The 24566-nt window shown below is 31.5% G+C and overlaps 2 protein-coding genes across 2 annotated transcripts; one reads left to right on the top strand and one right to left on the bottom strand.

The window, feature by feature from the left end:
• The first annotated feature begins 11105 nt into the window (after positions 1–11105).
• On the top strand, positions 11106–17610 carry LOC145804692 (uncharacterized). The gene is made up of 5 exons (XM_082899477.1): positions 11106–11537; positions 11696–11770; positions 11926–12025; positions 16193–16281; positions 17134–17610. Exons 1-5 carry the CDS (start codon positions 11448–11450, stop codon positions 17200–17202), a joined length of 423 nt encoding a protein of 140 aa, XP_082755603.1. The 5' UTR covers positions 11106–11447; the 3' UTR covers positions 17203–17610.
• A 4773-nt stretch (positions 17611–22383) lies between these two features.
• Positions 22384–23130, bottom strand: LOC145804693 (uncharacterized). Its single transcript, XM_082899478.1, has 3 exons — positions 23026–23130; positions 22817–22924; positions 22384–22731 (listed from the first exon to the last, which is right to left on the bottom strand). The coding sequence occupies exons 1-3, from the start codon at positions 23035–23037 to the stop codon at positions 22507–22509; spliced, it is 345 nt and encodes a 114-aa protein (XP_082755604.1). The 5' UTR covers positions 23038–23130; the 3' UTR covers positions 22384–22506.
• Between the last annotated feature and the right edge of the window lie 1436 nt (positions 23131–24566).

A 24566-nucleotide genomic window follows, 5' to 3' on the forward strand; every position in this document is an offset into this window, starting at 1 on the left:
GTCTTTCAAAACATATTTTTGAATTTTTTTTTCCTTAAAAATATGTTTGGTTGAAAATTATTTTTTTTAAAAAATCAAAATCACTTTTCTCTCTATTACACATCAATCAATTATTTTTTCTCTTTTCTCTCACATTCATCTATTCAATTACAAAATAAATAAATAAATAAATAAATCAAATCAAATCATCCAAAACTCCAAATTTCATAATATACAGTCAAACAAATTTTCAAAATTTCTAAACTCTCTCCAAAAAATTATTTCTAAAATAATATCTCAAAACACAAACCAAAGAAGGTTAAATTGTTCAAAATTTGAGATTTGTAAATTTGGTTCATTGAGTTGTTTCGGGAAGTTAGTTAAAAATTGACTTTTTAACTTTTTTTGACTATTTTTGAAAAAACGTGAAAAAATAGAAAGGTGATATTACCCAAAATAAACTAAAAGCTTAAGGTTTTTAACCATCTTCTCAAAAGAGTGTTTCTGGGTGCACCGCACGCCACCAAATTTAAATATTCACCACATATTCAAATTTTAAACACTTTTTTGAATATATATACCCAACATTTTGGGCAAACATATCCCCTAGTCCAGTATTTTGGTTCTAACAATTTTAATTAGTTCGATTTTAACTCTGAATTTATTATTTTGTTTCCATTTAGTCAAATTGATTACAACTGTTAGTATTTTTTAATAAAAAAATAAACACATAAATGACAATTTTAAGGTCCAAATTATAAGCCTACTCAATTCAGTGAGATAATCTCAACTAATTCAGTGACAATTTTCTATCAAAAACACTAATAATGTCATCAATTGGACCAAATTACAACAAAATTTATAATTAAGGGTCAAAATTAAGTCAATTGAAAGTGTAGAAACTAAAATGACATAAGATGCAAAATTTAGAGATTTCGGATCTCATTCGCTCCAACATTTTTGTTGAGTCTATTGATGTGAGAACCATATATGTGAATTAAATTCATTTCTCTTATTAGACTAGAAGCTTAACGCAAAAAAAAAAAAAAAAAAAAAAAAAAAAAAAAAAAAAAAAAAAAAAAAAAAAAAAGTCTCTTTCTAAAACTTGAAGTATTCAAAGGCCAAAAAATGTGGGGGGAAAAAGCCATTCAAGAAGGCTCAACTTAATTCTACCCTTCCTAGCAAAGAAACAGCAAACTGACACAAGTCAAAAGTCTGAGGAAACCTTGATGAATTTGGACCGTCTTTCCAGGTGAAAGAGAAGAATTTCTCATAATCGCCCCATCAACTTGGATCATAAACTTTTAATTTTCTCACGTCCTAAGGGACTGCTACATGGACTTAACTACCATGTGTTGAATTTATTTTGTTTTCATTGGTGAAATTCCGAAAAAGAATTGGATTTAGAAGGCAATAAATTTGACCGTAGAATTCATTAAATGGCTAAATATATTTGGACTGAATTCAGTTTCAACTTTGAGATTATTTTTTTACATATTATTACATATTTGAAATGGCTAGATATATTAAAAATACCTATTATTACAAATTTTATCCAATTGGATATCAAATCCTTTCCTTTGTTTTTCCTGCATTTCTTGTTCTATCGAATTTTGTTTGGAAATTTTCCTAAGACTAATGAAATTATTGAATTTTAATTGAAGGAAATTTCCCCTCCGTTGTCCAAGTAAATTTCATATTATTTAATTTTATCCGTGTTTTTCAAGAATAATTGTGTTTTGAGATCTAAATTGGCCAAAAGCTTTGCAATACTAGAGGGTGCAATTAGAGATTCAACCTAACCTTTTGATTGCCTGAATTTTCATTAGGAAATGACTCAAACCTCTCTGAAAAATAGAGGGCAAAAAAAAAAAGCCAAATAAAAAAGATCACACAGCAAAACAAAACATAAAAATAAAAAATAAAAAAAATAAAAGAGGAGAAAACAAGCTTCGAGTCTGTTTGGTATTAGTTTATCAATTTCCTAAGAATACAAAAAACTTGTTTCGAGAACGTTTTGAAAAAATTGTTTCATGATTTTTTTTTTTTTAATACAACCTACTTTTTAGAAAATCATTTTTGAATTTTTAGAAACTGTTTTCAAACAAAAATGAAAATTATTCCCCTTGTATATATATAATTTTATTTTTAAAAATATGAGTGAACACAAAAATACAAAAAATGATACCAAACAGGCCCTTCGTGATTCACAGGCTCTAATTTAGGTAGAGACATAGCAATTGACACTGCTTTCATAATTTTTCATTTGCCCAACTTGCATGCTACTGTGATTTTCATGTATTGCATGTTCATGTAGGGATGGCAAATAAATGAAAGTCTTTCATATGCAAATTCAGACCTATTTTTATCTTTACAACCCATATTCAATTTTTAATCCCTTATCAAACCTTACTGGTCAACAGTCAAAAAACCCCATCTAATGGTCATAGAAAAATAAAATATAATAATAATAATAATAATAAAATAAACTTGATAGCTTGATGCATATAAATAGTCCCCCTCCCTGCATTAATTATGTATAGTTTTGTTTACTCTTTGCATGCATGCCCAACAAGATGAGACCTCTGAGCATTGTTTTAGTCATTCTAGCAGTACTAACTCTTCTTTCCAGCATCAAACCACATGAAGCTAGTAGAGTCCTACATGAAGAAGAAAAAATGTCAATGAAAAAACATAATCTTTATTTACAGTCTCTGCCAAAAGTTCCCGTATGCCCTCCAAGACCAGATCCTGGCGTCATACCTAGGCCGCCTTGCACTAAAGCCAGTACCATCCGCCAGAGCGGCTATGCAAATCATGTTATGCCTCCTCCACCACCTCACAACTGATGGTTCCATTTGGTGAGGCCAAAAATTACTCTTAAATAAAACCTTCTCGCAGTGAATAATAATTTTACTTTAAAAGTTGGAAAGACCAAATTGTAGTAGTGAGTAAAATAAGACATGTTCAATTCATATTGTAATTATTTTAAACTCATTATTTATATATGTTCTTATAGGTGTGTATTATATATTTACTTGTTCACTACAATAAAGGAAGCTTAAGAGAAAGATTAGTTTATGTATTTTGATACTCCTTATAATGGAAGAACAAAAGAGCCAAGTGATTTCTACCTCTTTAATTCTTGTCATGTTGCTGTTATTGTTACTGTAGCTCTTTCGTGTACGAGCGTTTTGTAAAAACACACTACTGACTAAAATAGAAGAAGGCAAGAACAAACAATATATATTATTCTTATAGAAAAAGTTATACAAACTAATAAATTTTTTAAAAAAAATCTTATTAATTGATGTGACAAACAATGATGAAACTTTAAAATTCGAAATAGGACATTGCACTGTAATAATATAATAGGTTTCACATCAATAAGTAAGAATTTATTAAATTTGTTAGTTGTATTGCATCAATCTATTCTTAATTTCTTGCTTGATCCTTATATACTGTTGTGAATTACCAAAAAAAGAAAGAAAAAAAAAAGAAAAGAAAAACACGAGTAAATTATGTGTCAGTCATCTATATGATAGATTTAAATACTTACAAGTCATGTACACTTTTTTAATGTTCTAATAAGTCTTAAAATGCTTATTTTGCTTCAAAAATTTTGGAGATATTAATAGGTGGAAAACGAAATAGAACTTATAAATATATAAGTTTGATTAGTAGGATCGGTACGTAAGTCTCTCAAATAACAATGCTTATATGCATGCATGCATTTTCATTTTCATTTTCAAAAGAAATGTCTCACCAACCAAAACTTTGATGTAAAAACGGAGATCGCCCAAGTTAATGGATCAGGATTTTTTTTTCCAATTCGTAAGAGATAAATTATTATATACATAATTAGAATTGCATCAAATTATGTATTCAAATATAAAAAATAAATAAATAAATAAATAAAAAATCAACAAATAATTTCATATATATAAATGATACAAGTAAACTTTGAAAAATAGAAGGTACAAGAATTCACATGGAGAGTAATTTTACACCACTGCACAAGTAAGGATTAAAGTGGATACATGACAACTAGTAGCGTAAAGATAGCTTGCGGCCTGAAGTCCCCTACGGCCTTGGGTGGGCCCGACTTGTTTAGGCCCGTTTAAAAACGGGTTTGAGCCCAGCCCAAGCCCCTAAGCTTGGGCTTGGGCTTGGGCTTGGGCTATCATTTTGAAGCCCAGCCCAGCCCAGCCCATCGGCCCGCTTAAGACCCATTCAAGGTCTGGCTCGCCCGAGGCCCAATGTCTTTTTTAATGAAAAATAATAAAATTTTAGTAGAAAAAATTTAAAAAAAACAAAAAAAATGGTCAGGCCCATCAGGCCGGCCCACCCAAGGCCCGAATACCCTTGGGCCTGGGCCTAATTTTTTGGCCTGTGGGCCCGGCCAGATTTACACCCGGGTCGACAACTAGATTGATTTTAACTTATATGTAATATTTTATTTATTCTAATGATGCCCAAATGTATGCATGTAAATGGTTCGGATTTGTCAAAATAGGAATCTGATTTGATTAAGACAAACTTAAACTCAATCCGAATCCGTTTAGCCCATATTCGATTATAGATCACCCAAATCCGAATTTGAAAATTTTGGGTATCTGATCTGATCCATTGATTTATTTATTGAGCTACAATTTTATATAATTTGATTCATTATGTGTTTTCTTCATTCAAATCGAGAATAATCGGATCGGATTATCAGATTATCAGATCGAATCAAATCAAATTTTTGCATAATCAATCTGTTTAATAAATGACAGATTCAGATTATCGAATTGCCAAATCAGATTTTTTGGTAATAGATTCGATTTTCGAATTAAATTTAGGTCAGATTCAGATTAAATCTGATCCATTGATAACCCTACCTAGATATCTATAGTTTTTGTCATGGATTCAATAACAAATAAAATTGTCCAAAAAAATTATAAAAGGAAAAGTTCAACTCTAAAAATTTTGGGGAAAAGAGCCAAAGGGAATTTAAATATATCATGATCTTATAATGAGAGAGTTTACAAATATTTGGTGGTTATTTTTATGTCGGTAATATTTTTTTATATTTATGCACAATTATCTAGTGAATTTTGTGGGAAGCACCACCACTCTCTGTAGTTTGAGTTTTCAAATAGAATTTTGATTTTTAAGTTTTTTTTTAATTTTATTTTTATATATAGATTTTTTTGTGTGTGTCTTTAATGAATTTTTTTAATATTTTAACTAATTTTTTAAAATATTATTTTTGATGTAGTTAGCCTGAACGCACTTTCCAAATAAATATTTTTATTTTTTTCAAAAAAAGTTCAGTAAATACAAAAAATATATAAAAATTCAATACATTTTCAATTTTTTTTTTTTTTTTTGTGAATTTTGTTTCCTAATTTCTTTACAAAAATTTACTTTTTAGATGCATATAAATTAGTGCATTTAAAAATAAAATTTTAACTAACAGCTAAGTACAAAAAAAAAAAAAATCAAAAACAGCATTTAAAAACTTAACAGCTAAATAGATTGGTACCTCACACTTGAACCCACACACGTCTAATCCAAAATTTGGACAAGAAACAAATTTGGGCAAAATAAATCGGGTCGGGTTAACTTTCCCAGTGGGACATGACATGATTTGTTTATTTTCATAAAGTTATTACACATTCATGAAAAATATTGGCTTTAACTATTAATAGTTGTAAAATTTACTATTTATTTGTAATTATTTTTTAAAAATTTACACTGAATTAAAATCTTCCCTCATTTATTGGATTACATCAGCTGCTTGGCAAATGAGTGTTTAATTGAAGTAGTGGTGGTTCTTTTAAATGGAATGGAAGATATAATCATTCTATCAAATTGTTCGTTCTCTTATTTGATAAACTAAAAATATAATAAAATTACATTACAAATAAAGTTGTTATTCACTATTATAAATGAATTATCAATTCTTAGGACAGTATAACGAATAATTATTCTAATTTATTTTATCTCATACCAATCAATCAACCAAATGAAAAATAAGAGACATGAGACTTGGGAGTCGTATCCGCGGAGATTGAATTCCTTTATTGTTCGCGAAAAAAATATAACACGCATAAAACAAAGACTCTGCGACCTGATCTACTGGCTCAACCCATTACCTTTCCGTTACGGCAATCAAAGCATAGTGATGCAAGTTAAAAGGCCATGAAACTTCGTTAAAATTATACAATTTTGCAGTCAAAAGAATTTAAGGCAATTATAAGGGGGCAAAAAATTGATATTAATTGATTTTTTTTTTTTTAGAGATAATGACATAATTAATAAAATTATTTGATGAGAGGAATAAATTATCACTTTAATTTTCTTATGGAGAGAGTGTGTGCATTGTAGTATTTCCTCTTACTGTCACTTTTACTAAATTTAGAAAGGGGTACCTTAAATGTTAGTGTTAGTAGCCTTGTTGTTTTTATTTTATTTTTTTTTGGTGGGATAATTTGAAGATCTCAATTTCATTGTGAAGTTATCGATTGTCATACTATGAGATCATTTTTATATATTCGGTATACATACTTTTATAAAAATATACAATTTATTTGTTATAATATGTATGTGATTTGATCATGTAATTACTTATGTCTGATTAACTCTTCTTTTTTTTTTACATGCATGCATGTTCTTCTCAGCTTGTCAGACGAGATGAATGGTTCAAATCATTGAGATCAATACAAATTTATCCCACAATGCGCCAACTTCAGCTGTAAAGTAGAGATTTTTAACTTAAACAAATCTAAACTATTATTAACGTGCACTACAAGAAAAAGCATTTTTGCCGACCACTTTTAGCTACCAAAACTAATTTAGTCGGCAAAAGTCACGGAATTGGCTACCAAAAATAATATTAGTCGGCAAAAGTCAACTTTTTAGCTACTAATTTTTTTTAGTAGGGGAATGTTGATTATTGGCTACTAAAAAAAAATTAGTAGCTAAAGATATTACAATTGGCGACTAAAACAATTTTTAGTAGCTAAATATATCACAATTGGCGACTAAATAAAAATTTAGTAGCCGTAGAAGTACCTTTAGCTACTAAATTATTTGGTAGCCGAATGAAAATAAAAAAATTAATTTTTAATCTTTGCCGACCAAAATTGTGGTCGCCAAATGTTCACTTTCGGCGACAAAATTCCGTTTAGTCGCCAAAGACCTACCTTTGGCTACTACATTTTTTGGTAGCCGAATGAAAATAAAAAAATTAATTTTTAATCTTTGCCGACCAAAATTGTGGTCGCCAAATGTTCACTTTCGGCGACAAAATTCCGTTTAGTCGCCAAAGACCTACTTTTGGCTACTAAATTTTTTGGTAGCCGAATGAAAATAAAAAAATTAACAAAATAGTTATTTTATTTTATTAATAACAATACCATTAGTCTCCACTTGAAAATTTGACTAAACAAAATAGTTATTTTTATTTTTATTTTTATTTTTAGGTTGTACACCCACCATCCAAAATTATTAATATCTTATTTTATTTTTTATTATCTCAAAATATTAATTTTAAAAAAAAATTAATTATTAAAATAATATGAATTTCTTATTTTGTCCTTTTTTTTAAATCCATTAATAATACAAAAAGTACAATTATGACAATTGATATTTCTAAAAAAATATACTATCAAAAGGTAATTTTGAAAAATTAATATTTTTAAAATGTAATAATTGTATTATAAAAAGAAATTAAATTCTGAAAATAGATTATTATTTTTGGATGGAAGAAGTAGTCGGCTTTCATTTGATGGTTGAACACATCTTTTAATAATTGGGCCCTCACGCGAAAGGTATGCTAAAATGGGCAACTTGTTATTGGTTGTTTGTCGATAGTTTTACATTGCAAAAATTTAAAGGCATAGTTACAGGTCAGTCTGATCAATTTAATTTTTAATAATAAATTTATTATTTTTAAAAAGTACAATTAAACTATTTATACTTTTTACATCATCATATTTCAATAACACTAATAAATTAAGAATAAATCAAAATTCACAAATAAAAGATAAAATATCCCAATTATTTATCATTTTAATAAATTTTTCAATATTATTACCAGTACTAATGAAATAATCATTTTACAGACACAAAACATATATTTAAAAAGTTTTAAAAAAATTTCATTATCAAAACGAGGGCTAAGTGTGTAAAAAAAAATTCACTCATGACTTATGAGTAAATAAATCTGATTTGTAAGACTTATTTTTGAATTTATACTTTCTAAATATTTCTAAATTTTGTAATTTTTTTTTTCACAAACTGAGTCATAAAACTCTAATAAAGTAAAAAGTATAAACAATAAATAAAATTAAAAAATATTAATTTAACAAGCCTGATCTATTTTTCATTGACTCGAAAAAAATTAGCAACAAATATTCGCTCTATGTCTCTCTCTTTTTGTCTATCTCTCGCTCATCTTTTGTTTCTCTCTCTTTTTCTATCTCTTCATCTCTCTCTCTCTCTTTCTCTCTCTATCTCTTTTTCTGTCTATCTCTCTCTCCCTGTCTCTCTCTCACTCATCACTCTTCTCTATCTCTCTCTGTCTACTTGTCTATTTGTCTATTTCTCTCTTACTATGTTCGTCTTGCTCACTCTCTTACTCCCATCTTCTCTATTTATCGAGCTCCTTCTCGATTTATTGATCCACTATAAGAAAATACACTTTTAGCAACCACTTTGTCTATCTCTCTCTCTCGCTCATCACTCTATCTCTGTCTGTCTCTCTCTCTCTCTCTCTCTTCTTTATCTGTCTCTCACAAAATTAAAATATTTTTAAAATATTTAAATATTTAAAATATTTAAAAAATTGATTTGAATTAAGTTTTGAAAAGAGTTTTGAATTATCTGTCTTCTTTATTTATTGAGCTCCCTTTCGATTTATCGATCCACTACAAAAAATGCACTTTTAGCGACCACTTTTTCTCTTTCTCGCTCATCACTCTGTCTCTTTCTCTATCTCTCTATCTCTTTTCTCTATTCGTCTCTCACTCATCTCTCTCTCTCACCACCCATCTTCTTTACCACATTTACCACTACTGCAAATGCCATTCAACTACCACCACTCATATTTTTCTCTCTTTCACTCATCACTCTTCTTTCTCTGTCTGTTTGTCTATCTGTCTGTGTGTCTTTCGTTCATCTTTCTTCTCTTTATCTCTCTCATTTGTCTTCTCTTTATGTCTCTATTTTTCTGTTCTCTCTCTCGTTCATCTCTTTTCGTTCTCTTTCTATATATCTCTCTCATCGCTTGTTTCTCTCTATTTTTCTATATGTTTCTCTCTATCTCATTCTCTCTCTGTCTCTCTGTCTGTCTCTCTCTCTATATCTCTTTCTCTCTTTATCTCTCTCTCACTTATCACTCTTCTCTCTTTCTTTCTCTCTCTGTGTCTGTTTGTCTGTCTCTCACTCTTCTCTCTCTCTCTCTTTCTTTCTATGTGTCTATCTGTCTGTTTATCTCTCTCTCCCATTGTGTTCACATTGCTCACTCTCTCCCTCATCTCGATGTCTCTCACTCATCTATCTCTTCTTTCATATCTTTTCTCTCTCTGTCTCTTTCGCTCATCTCTCTTCTCTTTATCTCTCTCGCTCATCGCTCTTCTCTCTATCTTTGTGTCTCTCTGTCTATCACTCTCTCCCTCATCTCTGTGTCTCTCTGTCTATCACTCTCTCTCACCACTCATCTCTTCTATCACCTTCACCACTATTGCAAACACCATTCCACCACCACTATTACTTCTACTGTCGCTACTTCACCTCTACGACTACCATTACTACTACTATCGCCACCACTCTACTACCACCACTACTACTACTGCTACTACTACTACCATTACTACTACTGCTACTACTACTACCACCACTAGTTTTGTGTATTTATTAATTTTTAAAATATTTTTTTATTTAAATACATCTAAGTAAGATGCATTTTAAAAAGTAAAAAATTACTTAAAATTTTTAAAAAATTTCACTAAAAACAAAAAAATATGAAAAATAAAATATTCAATTTTCAAAAAAAATAAATTCAAAAAACTCAACTCTATGGCCTGACTTATGAGTAAATAATACATATTTGTAAAACTTATTGATATTATTTCAGATTTTAAAATTTTTCTTAATTTTTTAATAATTAATTTTTTCAACTTTTTTAAATATTTAAAGCAAATTTGTTTATTTTTTAGATTCACTTAATTTAGATATATTTAAAAAAGAAAATATTTGTGATTTTTTTAAAATACAAAATAAGTACTCACTTAATTTAGATATATATTTTTTTTTAAATTTGAGGGATTTATAAAAGTAATTGGCGATTTAATGCTAATTGAACTAAATGCATAAGCTGGGGCTGTGCGTATATATTTTTTAGTTGTGCGTTAATGATTTTGACTGCTAAGATATGCTTGAGAAAATGATTTTGACTGCTAGTTACAACTGAATAATAAATTAATTAAATCCACTTGACACATGATTTCTTTATCTGTCTTTATCTATGAGAAAATATACATATTGCATGTTCTAAAATTCTAAAAAATTGATTAGTGCCTAGTTAGTCATGCAGGAGTCCCAAAAAAAAAAAAAAACACGGGTTGAGTTGGCTCATAATTTTTTTTAAAAAAAAATTTCCTTCTTTTTTCTTTTAATTTTCTTTCTTTCTTTTCTTTCTTATTATATATATATATATATATATAAGAATATAAGAAAATATAAGAATATAAAATTTGAAAATATATTATTATATTTTTCAGTACATAAAATATTAGGACAAATATTTAAGATAATTTAATTTTTGCCTTTTTTTAATTTATAATTTTATTACTTATATTTTTTTAAAAAAATAATTTTAATATATTTGTTACTTTTATTTTAATTTTTTAGATTGTATTTTACTTTTACCGACTAAATATTAGTCGGCCATTGTAATTACAAAATTTAAAAATTTTGCTTCATATCGGAGGGAACTATATTACTTCTTTATTTTCGCTCTCTTTCTGACTCTCTCTCGCCTCTGCCCTCCTCCATATTTCATGGCATGTATACTGTAGGTTGGAGATTCTAGTGAAATTATTGAAGAACAACCAATCTGTCAACAGTAGAGGCAAAATATTGCCTTAGAGATACCCTCAAGAACAAATGAGGGCTCTACTGAGGATTTTGTCCGAATAAACATACCCCTGACACCAAATCGAACTCCCAAAAGAGTGAATTTTTCGCCAATCCCTAGCCCTAGTTACTACAGATTCAATGATTCCCCAAGTCCCTTGTCAACTAGGGCTAAATCATCCCTGAAAAGCCTCTTTCCAAAACTAAGCTTCAAATTCCGTAATACTACTTCAGAGATTGAGAGGGCTGCAATCCTAGCTTTGGGAGATTCACCAGCAGACACATGGGAGAAGCCTTTAATTCGGAGGACATTGTCTCTTTCAAAACTTTTCACGCCCAAAATGAAGAGAACTTCATCTTTACCTGTTAACCCAATTGCACACTCGAATCCGGAGTCTATGCATGGAGGCAACACAATTGATGATTATGTTGTAAGTATTTACCCTGTGTCGCCTCAAATCATATTATTTTCTCTCATCTGTATAGTTTCTCTGTGTATAGCAAAGATGAATCATGCTATATACTTTTTGTGTCTGCAAGGTGTTCGACAAAATGTCACAATGGCAACTGAAATTTGCATTTTGTTTAGGTGAGTCTTTTGACTGAAAATGGAAACACCAAGGATGATTTGAGGCTCGCCACTGATGATGCTCTGTTCACCCAGGTATATGGCAAGCACTCATCCAGAAGTCACTTTGTTTTTACCCTGCGAATATCTGGAGTAAATGTGGTACATTTCTGAATTTTGTTTGTTTCCATAGAAAATCTCATCTCCCTCTAATATGCACATTCCATATGCTGATTTACTTCACTTGTTAGAACACCGAGCAACAAGTACAGGGCGTGTTGAACCTCATTGATCTGGCTGGCAGTGAAAGACTCTCAAGGAGTAACTGGGGACCGACTGAAAGAGACTCAGGTCTCTGTCTCTACCTCGCTCTTGCTCTCTATAATAACTAAAAAAGAGAGTATTTCTTTACAGATTATTTTTATTCTTTTGATTTGGTTAGATGTGTTTATTGTTTTGTTTTGTGTATTTTATTTATTTATTTATTTATTTAAGGAGCAGCAGGATTGGATAATTATGAAATTTGATTCATCTTTTATTTTTTTTCTTTTTTTTCAATCACAAAGTTATTGTAATGATAATGATTGATAAATGACAATGATGATTGATAATGATTTACAAAACACTCATAGGTTGTTAGCATTGCCTTGAATCACACCAATCTTTTGTAAAAAAGTGACAGTTTTGAGCTTCTGCTTCCAAGCTAACCACACAATGGATTTAGCTCTAGGAGGGGATACATTATGCCACATCATGTTGGCAATAACTCCAAAATCATTTGGTTGTATATTGTTTTCACACCATCTGTACATTGAGAATACACTGAAGCACCCAGAATTTTCTGCCATCCACCTTAAATCGTCATCCTTATCATCTTTAAGAGCATAGGCATTGGTTATCAGATTAACAAGTCTAGCAACCTCTTCTTTTTCCCAATCTCTCAGCTCTCTTGTAAACCCCCTCATCCCACTCTAACAGACCCTTTTGAGTTCAAGGACTTCCTTAACAGATCTCTACCTATCAAGTCAAATTCTAAAAAGTCTAGGGAACACTTCCTTTAAACAACTAGCCCTAATCCACCTATCCTCCCAGAACAGAGTCCTAGCCCCATTCCCAATCAATATGTGAGTATAGCTAACATAGAAATTATGAAGATCAGGTTTAGAAACTACCACTGCTAGTATATCCTTCTAGATTGTAGATTGAACATAGTATACTATTTATTTATTTATTTATTTTTATTTTTATTTTTTTAAGAAAATTGTTGTCCATTATTTTATTATGATAAGATAAAAGCCATTCCACTCATTTCTTCTAGCATGTCCAAAACTTCTCTACTTTGAAAGGTTCATGAAACACTTGAATGATTTTAATTTGAGAAAAAAAAAATACTTGAATATAGAATGATTAACATGTTCTATTCTGATTATGATATTCATATTTTAACCAATATAGTCCTTGAAGTGAATGAATTGTTGTTGATGCTACACACATTTATGAATAGCAATGAGGAATCATTATATATATTTTTTATTATTATTTTTTGTGAGAAAATTGTTGTCCATTATTTTAATGCTTGTATACTTGTAATGTTTTCTTGGCCTAATAATGTGATTAGAGAAAATACAACATTGAATTTTGCCCCTTTTTTTTGTTGAATCCAAATACACAACTAAAGAAGAACTTTGAAACATCCCACCCTTTTTACTAGTTTAGCAACCATCATACAAACCCAAATTCATATCTTCAGAATGTGTTAGGCATATGTAACCCATAGAATCACTGTTGTTTATGGTCTTAGGAGTCTTGACAAGTACCCATTTTCGCACCATACTTCACAAAACATGTAGAAAAATGAATAGCAAAACATGTAATTTTCGCTTTAAAGTTGTAAAAGAACTTACAGTTTGTCTTAGTGTTCTTATCTAGCAAATATTTATTTTCATATTAGTTGTAAAACAAGTTGCTTCCTTTTTTTTATTTTTTTTTTGTTCTATGTTTTGTGTTTCTTAGGATACGCATCTTATGGATCATCATTGCCTTTTTCTTGCACGAATTTGATTTGAAACTAAATATGGTATAAAATAGCAAGTCTAGAAGTTATCAAAGCAGGTTTAGGTAGTGCCTTTTTATGTTACTATATATAACTCTATACAAGGGGTTAAAGAATTTTGGAGTTTGCTTCTCACAATGTATCTAATGATGGACAATTTCCATGTCCATGTATGAGATGTGTGAATTCATACATGACCCTAGAAGCTGTACATGATCACATGGTATCCTATGGAATTAGTCCGAGTTATAATTGTTGGTATCATCACAGGGAAACTATCCAAATGATGTATTTATCATATATTATCATTTTCTAAATTTATGCAAACTCATGTGAATTTTATTGCATAAATAAGGCGACAAATGGATCTAATGGCATTTCGGACCAAGCTTCTCCACAAACACATTAGAGATCCTCTTTTAGGAGTCATGAAATGCAACCTTTTAATCGGGGTATTAACTAGAAATTTACAGCTCAAATTGGTGAATCTTTTGACTACACTGCAATGTGTACTGTTTTCAAAATAATAAAGACGAAATAACTAACAAATATAGGACAATTGAAGATGTTATGTTAAGACATTTTATGGGAAGAACTTGGTGTAAGATGTTATGGGAAGAAATTTTAACACTAGTCTCAAATTTCAGTAGCGTAATAATTGAGCCACATCTACTATGTAATCACCACTTAAGGCAAAACAAAAGCAATACTAATGTACTAAAAAATGAAGAGAAGGTTGGAGGAGATGAACAAGTTCACATCTTCATTTCATTATTATGTTTGGTATGCAATTAGGTGCTAAGCTTTCCTCTGTTCTTTCTTTACACTACCATTGAGAATATGCTCATTTTTCTTTCAATTCCTAGATGATGAAGAACAAGAAACCAGCTAAGCTCCCAATGAGGCTACTAGGCATTGTTTTTTTCTTTTTCTTTTTTCTCTATGCAAAAACCTATGTTAGTTAAACCTATGTTATGTAACAACTGTATTAATTTGTTTTCTATCCAAACTCGGATCGGATAGATGTTAGTTGTTGCTGTAAAGTGAGAAAATTAGAAAGATTAATAACAGAGGATGAAATGATTGATAACCATAGAGATGTGGACAGCAAAGTAGGTTTATTTTCTGTAAGGTTGTCATAGGTGTTTTCTATTAATTAGATGGTTTTATATATATTCTATCAACATAATTGTTGAATTAATCATTGAGAAATGAGTTATAATTGATAATGTAAATAGAGTCTTAATGCTCAATATTTGGTACATCATACATATGTTTTTAAAAAATAAAATGAGATTAAGAAAAAATGTTCAGTGAGTGGAGGGAGGAGGTACGCAGGGGATAGGGAATGAAAAATTGTTTTGAAAATAATATTTTTTCTTTAGATTTTGAAATTGAAAATTGTTGTCTTTTTTTTGGAAACTAAAACAGTTCTCAGATGTGTTTTTTCATTTATAGTTTTAAAAATTCTATAAAAAAAAAATGGGCCGTAGAAGATTTGAGTCCTAATATTGTTCCAGAGACATATTTTAGATCTTGTGATGGATGTAAACCTCCTTCCGAACAAATTGTCCTACAATTGGCATTTGATTAAGTGCAACTTTGGATCTTGTGACCATTCTGGTTGAATAAGTTGGTATGATTCCTTTTATTTATTTTTTTGTTAGTGCACATCATCCAATAGTGATTTCCCTATAAGCCATGCTAGTCAACTTTCAAATCCGTTCCTTAGTTTGCCGCTTGAATTTGGAAAATGTGAATCATGTGGTGCTGCGGAACCCGGGACATGCGAAGGTATTTTTCATGTTTTAATCCTTTTTATTTTCTGATTACACTGAGAAGTTTGAATGGTCATGACCGCTGGACACATTGAAGTATTGCTAAAGTTTTGTTCATTTTTTTACCTTTCAAGTCACTTTGGGTATATAGAATTACCAATTCCAGTATATCATCCTTCCCATGCGAGCGAACTAAAGCGGTTGTTGAGCCTGGTTTGCTTTAAGTGCTTGAAGTTGAGAAGTGGGAAGGTAATGGATATGTTTATAGAAGGCTTCACGTAAAATCTATTTGTCATAAGTAATTAAATCCTTTTGCTTTCTTGATTGAGAGGGTAGCAGATTATTGTGTTGTGTTATGGAAAGTGTAAGTTTCTGCCACTGCATCCTCAGAAGTCATGCTCTGCCACTAATATTAACTTCAATACTGTTTACTCCTCTTAGGACTGCCAACATTTCTTTATACTTGTCTTTATAAGTTTCTATTACTTTTTTGGGGTTTATTAGTTTGCATGCTTCTATTACACTTCGTGCCATATCCACTGGAGCTTGTTGCACAGAATCCTACTTTCTTTGTGTCTTTTCATTGCTCCTTGATATTTGATTTCCTCTCTTATGTGGTGAAACATAATGTCACTAAGATATATGCCTATGCTAGTTGCTCATACTATTGTTTTGTGCTTGGACCAGTTTATGCAGATGGAAGTATTTGTCTGGATATTCTACAAAATCAGTGGAGTCCAATATATGATATAGCTGCTATACTGACATCTATCCAGGTATGATGGAGTGTATATATGGTTCAAAAATATCTATTGCTAGGAATGGTCAGATGATATTGCTCGTAGTAAAAAATCACCCTCTGATTTTGATTTAAAGATACTAGTTTCGAATGATTAGTGAAATGGTAAACTGAAGCTGTTACAGTTAATTTGCTTGAAAAAGAGTTATTCAAAAGAACTTTTTCTGTCAATTTTTTGGTGGAGTATGACAGACTCGTGTTTGTTGATTTTGAGAAAAAAGGGCGTCAAGCCTGAAACCAATTTAGAGTATGCTAGCACAAAACATATCTCCTTTGGCTCTTGTGCTATTTATTTTTTTCTTTATGGTTTCCACTTTCCTCTATGTAGGTAATATAAAATATGAGAAATCTAGAATGAAATACAAAAATATTTGAGAGCAGCAAAATAAAGTTGATTGGTTTGTGCATACCTATCTATCCACTTTATTTAACAGAACTTTTACTTTTCTTTTTTAAACAAATTTTCATAAGGTAGCAGAATTGAACCCATGTTGGCCACTCCATGCATACTATCCGTTGGATTTAGTGTGGCAAAATAGCGGCCAACCTTTCATTAATTGTTAACAGGCTCATAGATATAACATAACAACTTGGGGCACGTGTTTATGCGTGGTGTGTATTAAATTCATACTGTGCAATCATTTTACTAATAAATAAATGAGCAAAACTGGCAAATGCATGTAATAAACTCAGCAGTTTGTCAATTGTTCAAGCATGACTCTACCATACCAAATAGATATAACTTCTAGGAATGTTTTGATTCCACAAAGCTACTGGTCACTAGTTCAGGTATGATGTTTTTTGATTTTTCCCATTTTTCTCATTGCAGTCATTGCTCTGTGATCCAAACCCAAACCCAAGCCCAAATGCAGGTTTCCCCTTTTTCTCATTTCAGTGAATGCTCTGTGATCCAAATGCAAACTCACCTGCAAATTCAGAAGCAACATTGTTGTTTTGTGAGAACAAGCGTGAATACAACCGGAGGGTGCGTGAAATTGTTGAGCAGAGCTGGACAGAAGACTAAATCTCTCTTGCTTTGGGTGTTATAGGACGTAATTAAGCTGCTTCAAATCACTAATCTTCCTCGTTGTAGGTGGCTGGTCTGATTTTCTCTGGTGTTTGTGTATCATTGCTGTATTAATTACAAATGTAATAGAAAGTATTATGTTTACAGGTTGTAATTTAAATTATTGACGTTAGTTATTCATGTATTATGTATGTGATTTAAATCATGGTTATTCATGTATTATGTTGAATGCTTTAATGGTTGATAATATATTTTAGTGTTGATGGATTATATTGTTTATACAGGGTACATGTAATATAAATGAATACAGGTTTACAATTTTTTTTTTTTTTTAAAAAAAAAACAGAAAATTATTTGGCCACCAAATGTTTTGGTAGCCAAATAGGTAATCAAAAGTTTTGGCTACTAATAATTTAGTAGCAAAAACATAACTCAAAACGTTTTTGCCACCAAATAATTAGTAGCTAAAAAATTTGAGAATGAGAGAAATAAACTATTGGCTACTAAATTTTTTAGTCACGGAAAAAATGGTATCATTTGGCGACTAAAACTTTTGGTGGCAAAAAGTAAAGAAATGAATCTTAATAGGTTTTTGGCTACGAACAGTTTTAGTCGGCAAAAGTCACCACGCCTAAGGTAGAACTTTTAGTGACTAAATGGTTAGTAGCCAAAAGTTTAATAAAATGAAAAATAATATTTTTGGCGACTAAATTCTTTAGTCCCTAAATGTAGTAATGTTGTCACTAAAACTTATTCCCGACAAAAATTTTAGTCGCTGAAAATTTAATTTATTTTATTTCAACACTTTTGGCGACTAAATATTTAGTCGCCAAAACATACCCTTTCCCGACTACTCAGAGTTTGGTAGCCGAATGTTCACTTTTGGCGACTAATATTTTAGTCGCCAAAAGATAACCTTTGCCGACTAACCAGAGTTTAGTAGCCAAAACGTTCACTTTCAGCGACCAAAAATAGTTTAGTCGCTAATTGTTTCGGCGACCAAAAATGGGGCTTTTGGCGACCAATATTTTGGTCGCCAAAAGTGGCATTTCCTGTAGTGGTGGTGCTCCAAATCAATTATGTAGTCAAAATTTTTGGGAGAAGTTTCATGTCATTGCACAAATGAAAAAGTAATTACAAATAAATGGTAAAGTTTATAAATATTAATAATTAAAATCATAATTTTTTTTATAATATATAATAATTTTCTCAAATTTCCACTAAATAATAATTCCTCCAGTTTTTTATGAATGACACACGTTGACTCGAAAGATGACACACTTTGAGTATGTACCACATAATTCTTCAAAACTATCTAATATTTTTTTTTACATATAGATATTATGAGTCCCACTTATACATGGTAAAATAAATAAATAAATAAAGGTAAAATCTATTTGTAATATATACCAACCCTTTTGATCTAATTTAGGTAAGGAGAGATGTCAAGTGAAATTGATTTCATTTATTTTATTTTCGCGTGCCCATTTTTGCATGCAAATGCCCCATGTTCATGGAATTTCATGCTAATAAGGTTGATAAAACGAAAACTTTCACATGAAAATTAAGACAAAGCTACTTTATTTATGACCTATTCAATTTCTAATCCAACCCCCCTTCTAGTCAACAGTCAAAATCTCTTCCATCAAATGAAGAACAAGAAAAATTCAAGTCATCGTACCACTTTATTCCATAATGTTGCATATAAATAGCCCACCACCCTGCATGTATGCTGCATAGTTCTCTCTTTGCTTGCCTAAAACAAGAAGATGATGAGACCTCTCACTATAAGAATTAACACTTTTGGCAATAAAAAAATTGGTCGCTAAAAGTCCAATTTTAGTCGGTAAAAGTTATCCGCAACCAATTTATTTGGTCGCTACTTTGGTCGCCAATTGAGAGTCGGCAAAAGTAATTCGCGACCAAAATTTTGGTTGGTCAGGAAAAGTTTGATTTGCCGACTAAATTTTTGGTCGCTAAATATATCATTACTGCGACTAATCTATTTTGTCGCAAAAACATTTTGGTCGCGAAAAGTCGCCTTTTGCCGACCAAATATCTTAGTCGCCAATTGTCACATTTCACGACCAATAATTTTGGTCGCCAATTAGCACATTCAACGACCAAATTTTTTTGTCGCCAATTGTGACAATTGACGACAAAAAATTTTGGTCGCCAATTGTGACATTTCGTGACCAAAAATTTTGGTCGCCAATAGTCTCATTCTGCGACCAAAATTTGTTTGGTTGCCAATTGTCACATTTCGCGACCAAAAATTTTGGTTGCCAATTGTGACATTTTGCAACCAAAAAACTTTGTCGCCAATTGTGACATTCTACGACCAAAATTTGTTTGGTCACCAATTGTCACATTTCGCGACTAATCACTTGGTCGCCAATTGTGACATTCTGCGACCAAAATTTGTTTGGTCGCCAATTGTGACATGATGCGACCAAAATTTTTTTGGTCGCCAATTGTGACATTTCGCGACTAATCAATTGGTCGCCAAAACTATAAAAACAAAACCTGTAATTTATAATAATCCATCCAATTTATTCAATATAATCTGTAAAAAGAAGAAATCATTCAAACCAACAAATAAGTTGAATCATCAACATTCAACAAAATACATATATCAACCATTTCTGAACCTGTTTAATTAAAGTCAGCAACTATTATAAGTTTACATCCACAAATAATTCGAAACTGCATATTTCATCTAGCATAAAATTTAAAACATAACAAGTACTTGTTATTATGTTTGAAATTTTTATCCATGTACATTAACCCAAAAAAATAACTACTAGTCTACCAAATATTTTCTATACACACCCATCCAAAAATATAACTAGTAGTGTATCCAAAAATATAACTACTAGTCTACCCTAATATTTTCCATATACATCTATACAAAAATATATAATCCTTCCAAAAATGCAAAAAGTGTCAATTTTGTACAATTTAGCTTTGTGCACGAGTTCATCCATCTGTACCAAAGAAAAAGATAAATAATGTCAGTTAAAATTGGACAAATAATGAAAAATGTCCATGAAAAGCAAATGTCACATTAACAAATTAAATGACTACCATTATCAAATTGTAAATAAAACAATAGCATTCTTATGTCTATAGAATAAATTGGATCAGCCACCATTCCAGATCCAATATAGTGCCACACAGCAGAAACCAAACACGGCAACTAAAATTGATCCATATTGTCAATAACTCCTATCTTCCTCAATGAACCTTTCATGTGAATTAAATTAAACTCCTATTTTGGCAACCTATATATCTAGATTGATAAATAATGAATGAATGGATGATGAACATGTTTCATTACATGGCAATATTAGAACTGATGCAAAGGGAGATGCCAATGCCGAAAGATCGGATAAGGGGTGTGGCACTTGACTACCCAGAGGTTGTTCGATTGATTAACCAAACCAATTCACTCCTCAAAGGGGAGGTAGGTAGTCTACTTGTAAAACGAAACTTTTTATACCTGCAAAAAAGTTAAGTTTGTGACTATTGGGTAGTTTTATTTCTAATCGTTTTTATTTAGAGATAAGTATTAGAAAAAGCAAATACTAATATATTACTTTATATTTATCATGCATGTATTGATCAGTGATATAAAAAAATGTTTAAAACAAGCAAATAATATATAGCAGCTCTCTAATAAATTTGATACATCGATCATTAATACTTTGTATTGATAGTTGACTGTCACCTATAAATACAAACTATGAATTGGTGTTGATAGTCACCACCATATATAGTTGACTATTAATTTGTATTCTTTCTTCTGTAACGATGTCATTTGACATCACCACCTGAAGATCATATTCTATCAAAATAAATACAAACACTAACATTTTCATACAACAAAATGTATGGTGTTCTCAGTACTATATTATCTTGAATAAGGCCCACAATCCATGATGATGATTTGTGCACTTTTTTCTGGGAGAGTTTCTAATGTGTAGCATTTGAAATTTAGAAATTTCACAATATTTAAAAATCAAGAAGTTTCTCAATTTCTATACAGAAAGTGTGCACTTTTGCAATTTCTTAAGCATTGTAATTTTTTTAGTTTCTCAATTTGAGAAATTGTGAAATTCGACATTTTTTCTTACAAAAATTGTGAAAATTTCTAATTTCACAATATAGACCATCAGTTTACTCCAAAAACAAGCATCTAGACTGATCAGGATGACCATCCAGACAGATGAGGATGATTGACAGATGAGGAAAAAGCAAGACAGATCTGGAGAAGACCACCAGATTTGATCTACTGCAGACCACCACAAGCATCACAAATCTAGAGCAGACCACCACAGATCTGGAGCACACCACCAGAATTGATCTGGAGCACACCACCAGAATTGATCTGGAGCACACCACCACAAGCATCCAGACAGATCTGATGCAGACCAGCAGAATTGCTCCAGATCAGTCCACCTTCATGACTGATGCAATACTTCACCATGCAGACCACCAAAGGAAGAGAAAAGAAGGAAAAAAAAAGAAATAGATAGGAGCTAATTCAGAGCAGTTTTGGACCCCAAACGCCCCGGTTTTGCCTACTTTGTCACACTTTTATGTCCTACATACCTAATAATGCATCCTATCGAAGCATTACTTGCTTTCACAAGTTTGTTTCATCTAGACCGAGGTGACCACTACGATCTCGGGTTGTTTCCAGGCTGTTTCCAACTTTTTGCCCCAACCGGCTCGTTTTTTCCTTCTCTATCACATTTTGGTTTCCATGGAACAGTCAAAATTTCTTGTTTAACTAGTCATCAATGGATCAGTGGAACATTACAATGTTTGAAGCTTCTATACTAGTCAACATAAACTAAACTGTAAATTCCATATTTTAAATATTGAACTAAAATTAGTTTAAAGACAATGATTTCTCTATGATATTCTCATCAAACGTTTATTCGCCTTTACTTTGAACATAAATATAATCAAATATGGTTTAGCACACTTACCAATTACCATGACTATCTATTGTCGAGAATTTGGTGGATTGCGATTTTCCAATACTTGCGCCAACATGCTCTGAAGTCCAAAAAGCTGCCGCTGCATCTCCTCACGTTGTCTTGTATTCTCTGCCTCTTTCGTTTGTTGCTCCTCTTCTTTTTTTTGTTGCTTCTCACGGTTGCTCTGCTACTCCGCACGCATTATCTCCAACTCGGATGTAAGCCTTTTCAATTGCTCGTCACGTGCTTGTGATGCAGCAGAGAACCCAGTATCACAAGAAGAAGGCTTTGGTCCAACCCCAAATCCTCTCAAGTATCCCTTCTTCTTACCAAGAACCACTATTGATATATCCTCTTGCCTCATCGGCGTTCCAGCCTCGATAGACTCATCCCGCACCCTTGTCATTTGCTCCTATAATTGTAAAATATAAATATTGTTAATATAAGACAAACACAAAAGTTGCATGTATAAGTGTCCAAATGGTTGGAATACTTGCATGTAAATCACCGCATATAGGATCAATCCACTGTTTTGTCTTCTTGTGTTGATGAGTGTCCTTGTAGAAATTACAGAGATCTGGCAACAATCCACCATTTTCCTTCACCTGTGATATGCCAAACACCAACAAGAACACGCCTTCATTAATATGGTAACATATTAAATAAGTGTAGATAAAGTTAATAAAATCAACGAAATACATCTCACCGCAATACTCATCGCTGCCGGAAAAGATCGCGACCCACTAGTGTGATTGTAGGGTAGCTTGCTCCTATTATTTTTTCCGACGTCGTAGCGACGCTACAAAAATCCACATTGTACGGGTTTATTACATATATAGTTAAAGTACTAAGTCAATTTTTTGGGTCATGGTTAGATACAAAAATCCAAATTGTAAGGGTTTGTGACATATATAGTTAAACAATGATAACAATACTAAGAAGCCTTGTGAAGGTGGTCAAATACTTTGCATTTATAGGTACATAATTTGATCCTTCATTCTATATGATTTCATAGAGCTTGTTAATAATACATTATTATTATATAACTAAATCATAACATACCTTGTTTGCAGGATCTAACCATACTTCGTCAATCAAATACTTCCAATCATCTAATCTGATTCCTTTGTATGGATGAGCATAAGGATTAGTTCCAGCATCCACAAGCTTCTCCCATTTCTTCTTCATTCTGCATTTCCAATCTTTATGTAACACGCTACACTTCGTTTCCACAACATGCTGGGATAGTGCATTGTCCTCATAATTATCCCCTATTTCAAATTTATCCTATAATTATCAATACAAACCAAATAAGAAACTTGCAATTATGCAATGTGAACGCTGAAAATATGTAGTTACAGTGATATTTAATTACGGCGACGTGCAAAATTTAATGAAAAAGAACATCACTTCATAAAAAAAAGAACACATTTAATAAATAGTTTGTCATGTAATCTAACTATTATGGGTGAAGCAATGGCAATGGCAATGGCAAACACAAAAGGTGTCAACAGGAAAATAATTAAATTCCATCGAATCCTATGAAAATCTCAAAAGGTGTTAATAACACAAGACGTTGTGCCTGAATAATTGCAATCAAGTTTACTAAACCATACAAGGCACAAAAGCAGCATAAATATTTTAGGTTCTTTAAATAGATATCAACTTTGTTTTTACAAAGTAATTCACTTTCATAAATGAATCAAAAGTTTGAGCACTACTACATTTTAGGAGGTTATCAGGGACAATGAGGCATGGTCAAACCATTCAACTAAACTATGTTCTGATCAACTAAACAAATAATAGTCTCCAAGATGGCAACATTAATTCCTACACAAAAGTTCAACATTAAATCCTATACAAAAGTCCCATATCGCCCAATTACTAGTAAGCATATAAGCGTGAGGACACCCTCACCCCAATAGTTAGCTTTTGAGTTGAGTTCTACCCATGACCATGTAACATGGTATCAAAGCTAGAGTACTCAAGTATGGGTAGGGTGTGTGTCCCTGGTATGCACATCGCAAGTGCTGCCGAGTGAGCACGCTGGACGTGAGGGAGGGTGTGAAGCAAAGTCCCACATTACTAAAGTAACATTAAGTATATAAGCATGAGCGCACCCTTACCTCAATAGCTAGTTTTTGAGTTGAGTCTTACCCAAGACCATGTAACAAGCAAGCCATCACTCAGTTCATCCCTATAGGAATTGTACAATGAACAATTAAGAATTAAGGTCTTATCATTCTA

The sequence above is a fragment of the Camellia sinensis genome, chromosome 12, assembly GCF_055761805.1.
Source record: "Camellia sinensis isolate YWXY chromosome 12, ASM5576180v1, whole genome shotgun sequence".
Lineage (NCBI taxonomy): Eukaryota > Viridiplantae > Streptophyta > Magnoliopsida > Ericales > Theaceae > Camellia > Camellia sinensis.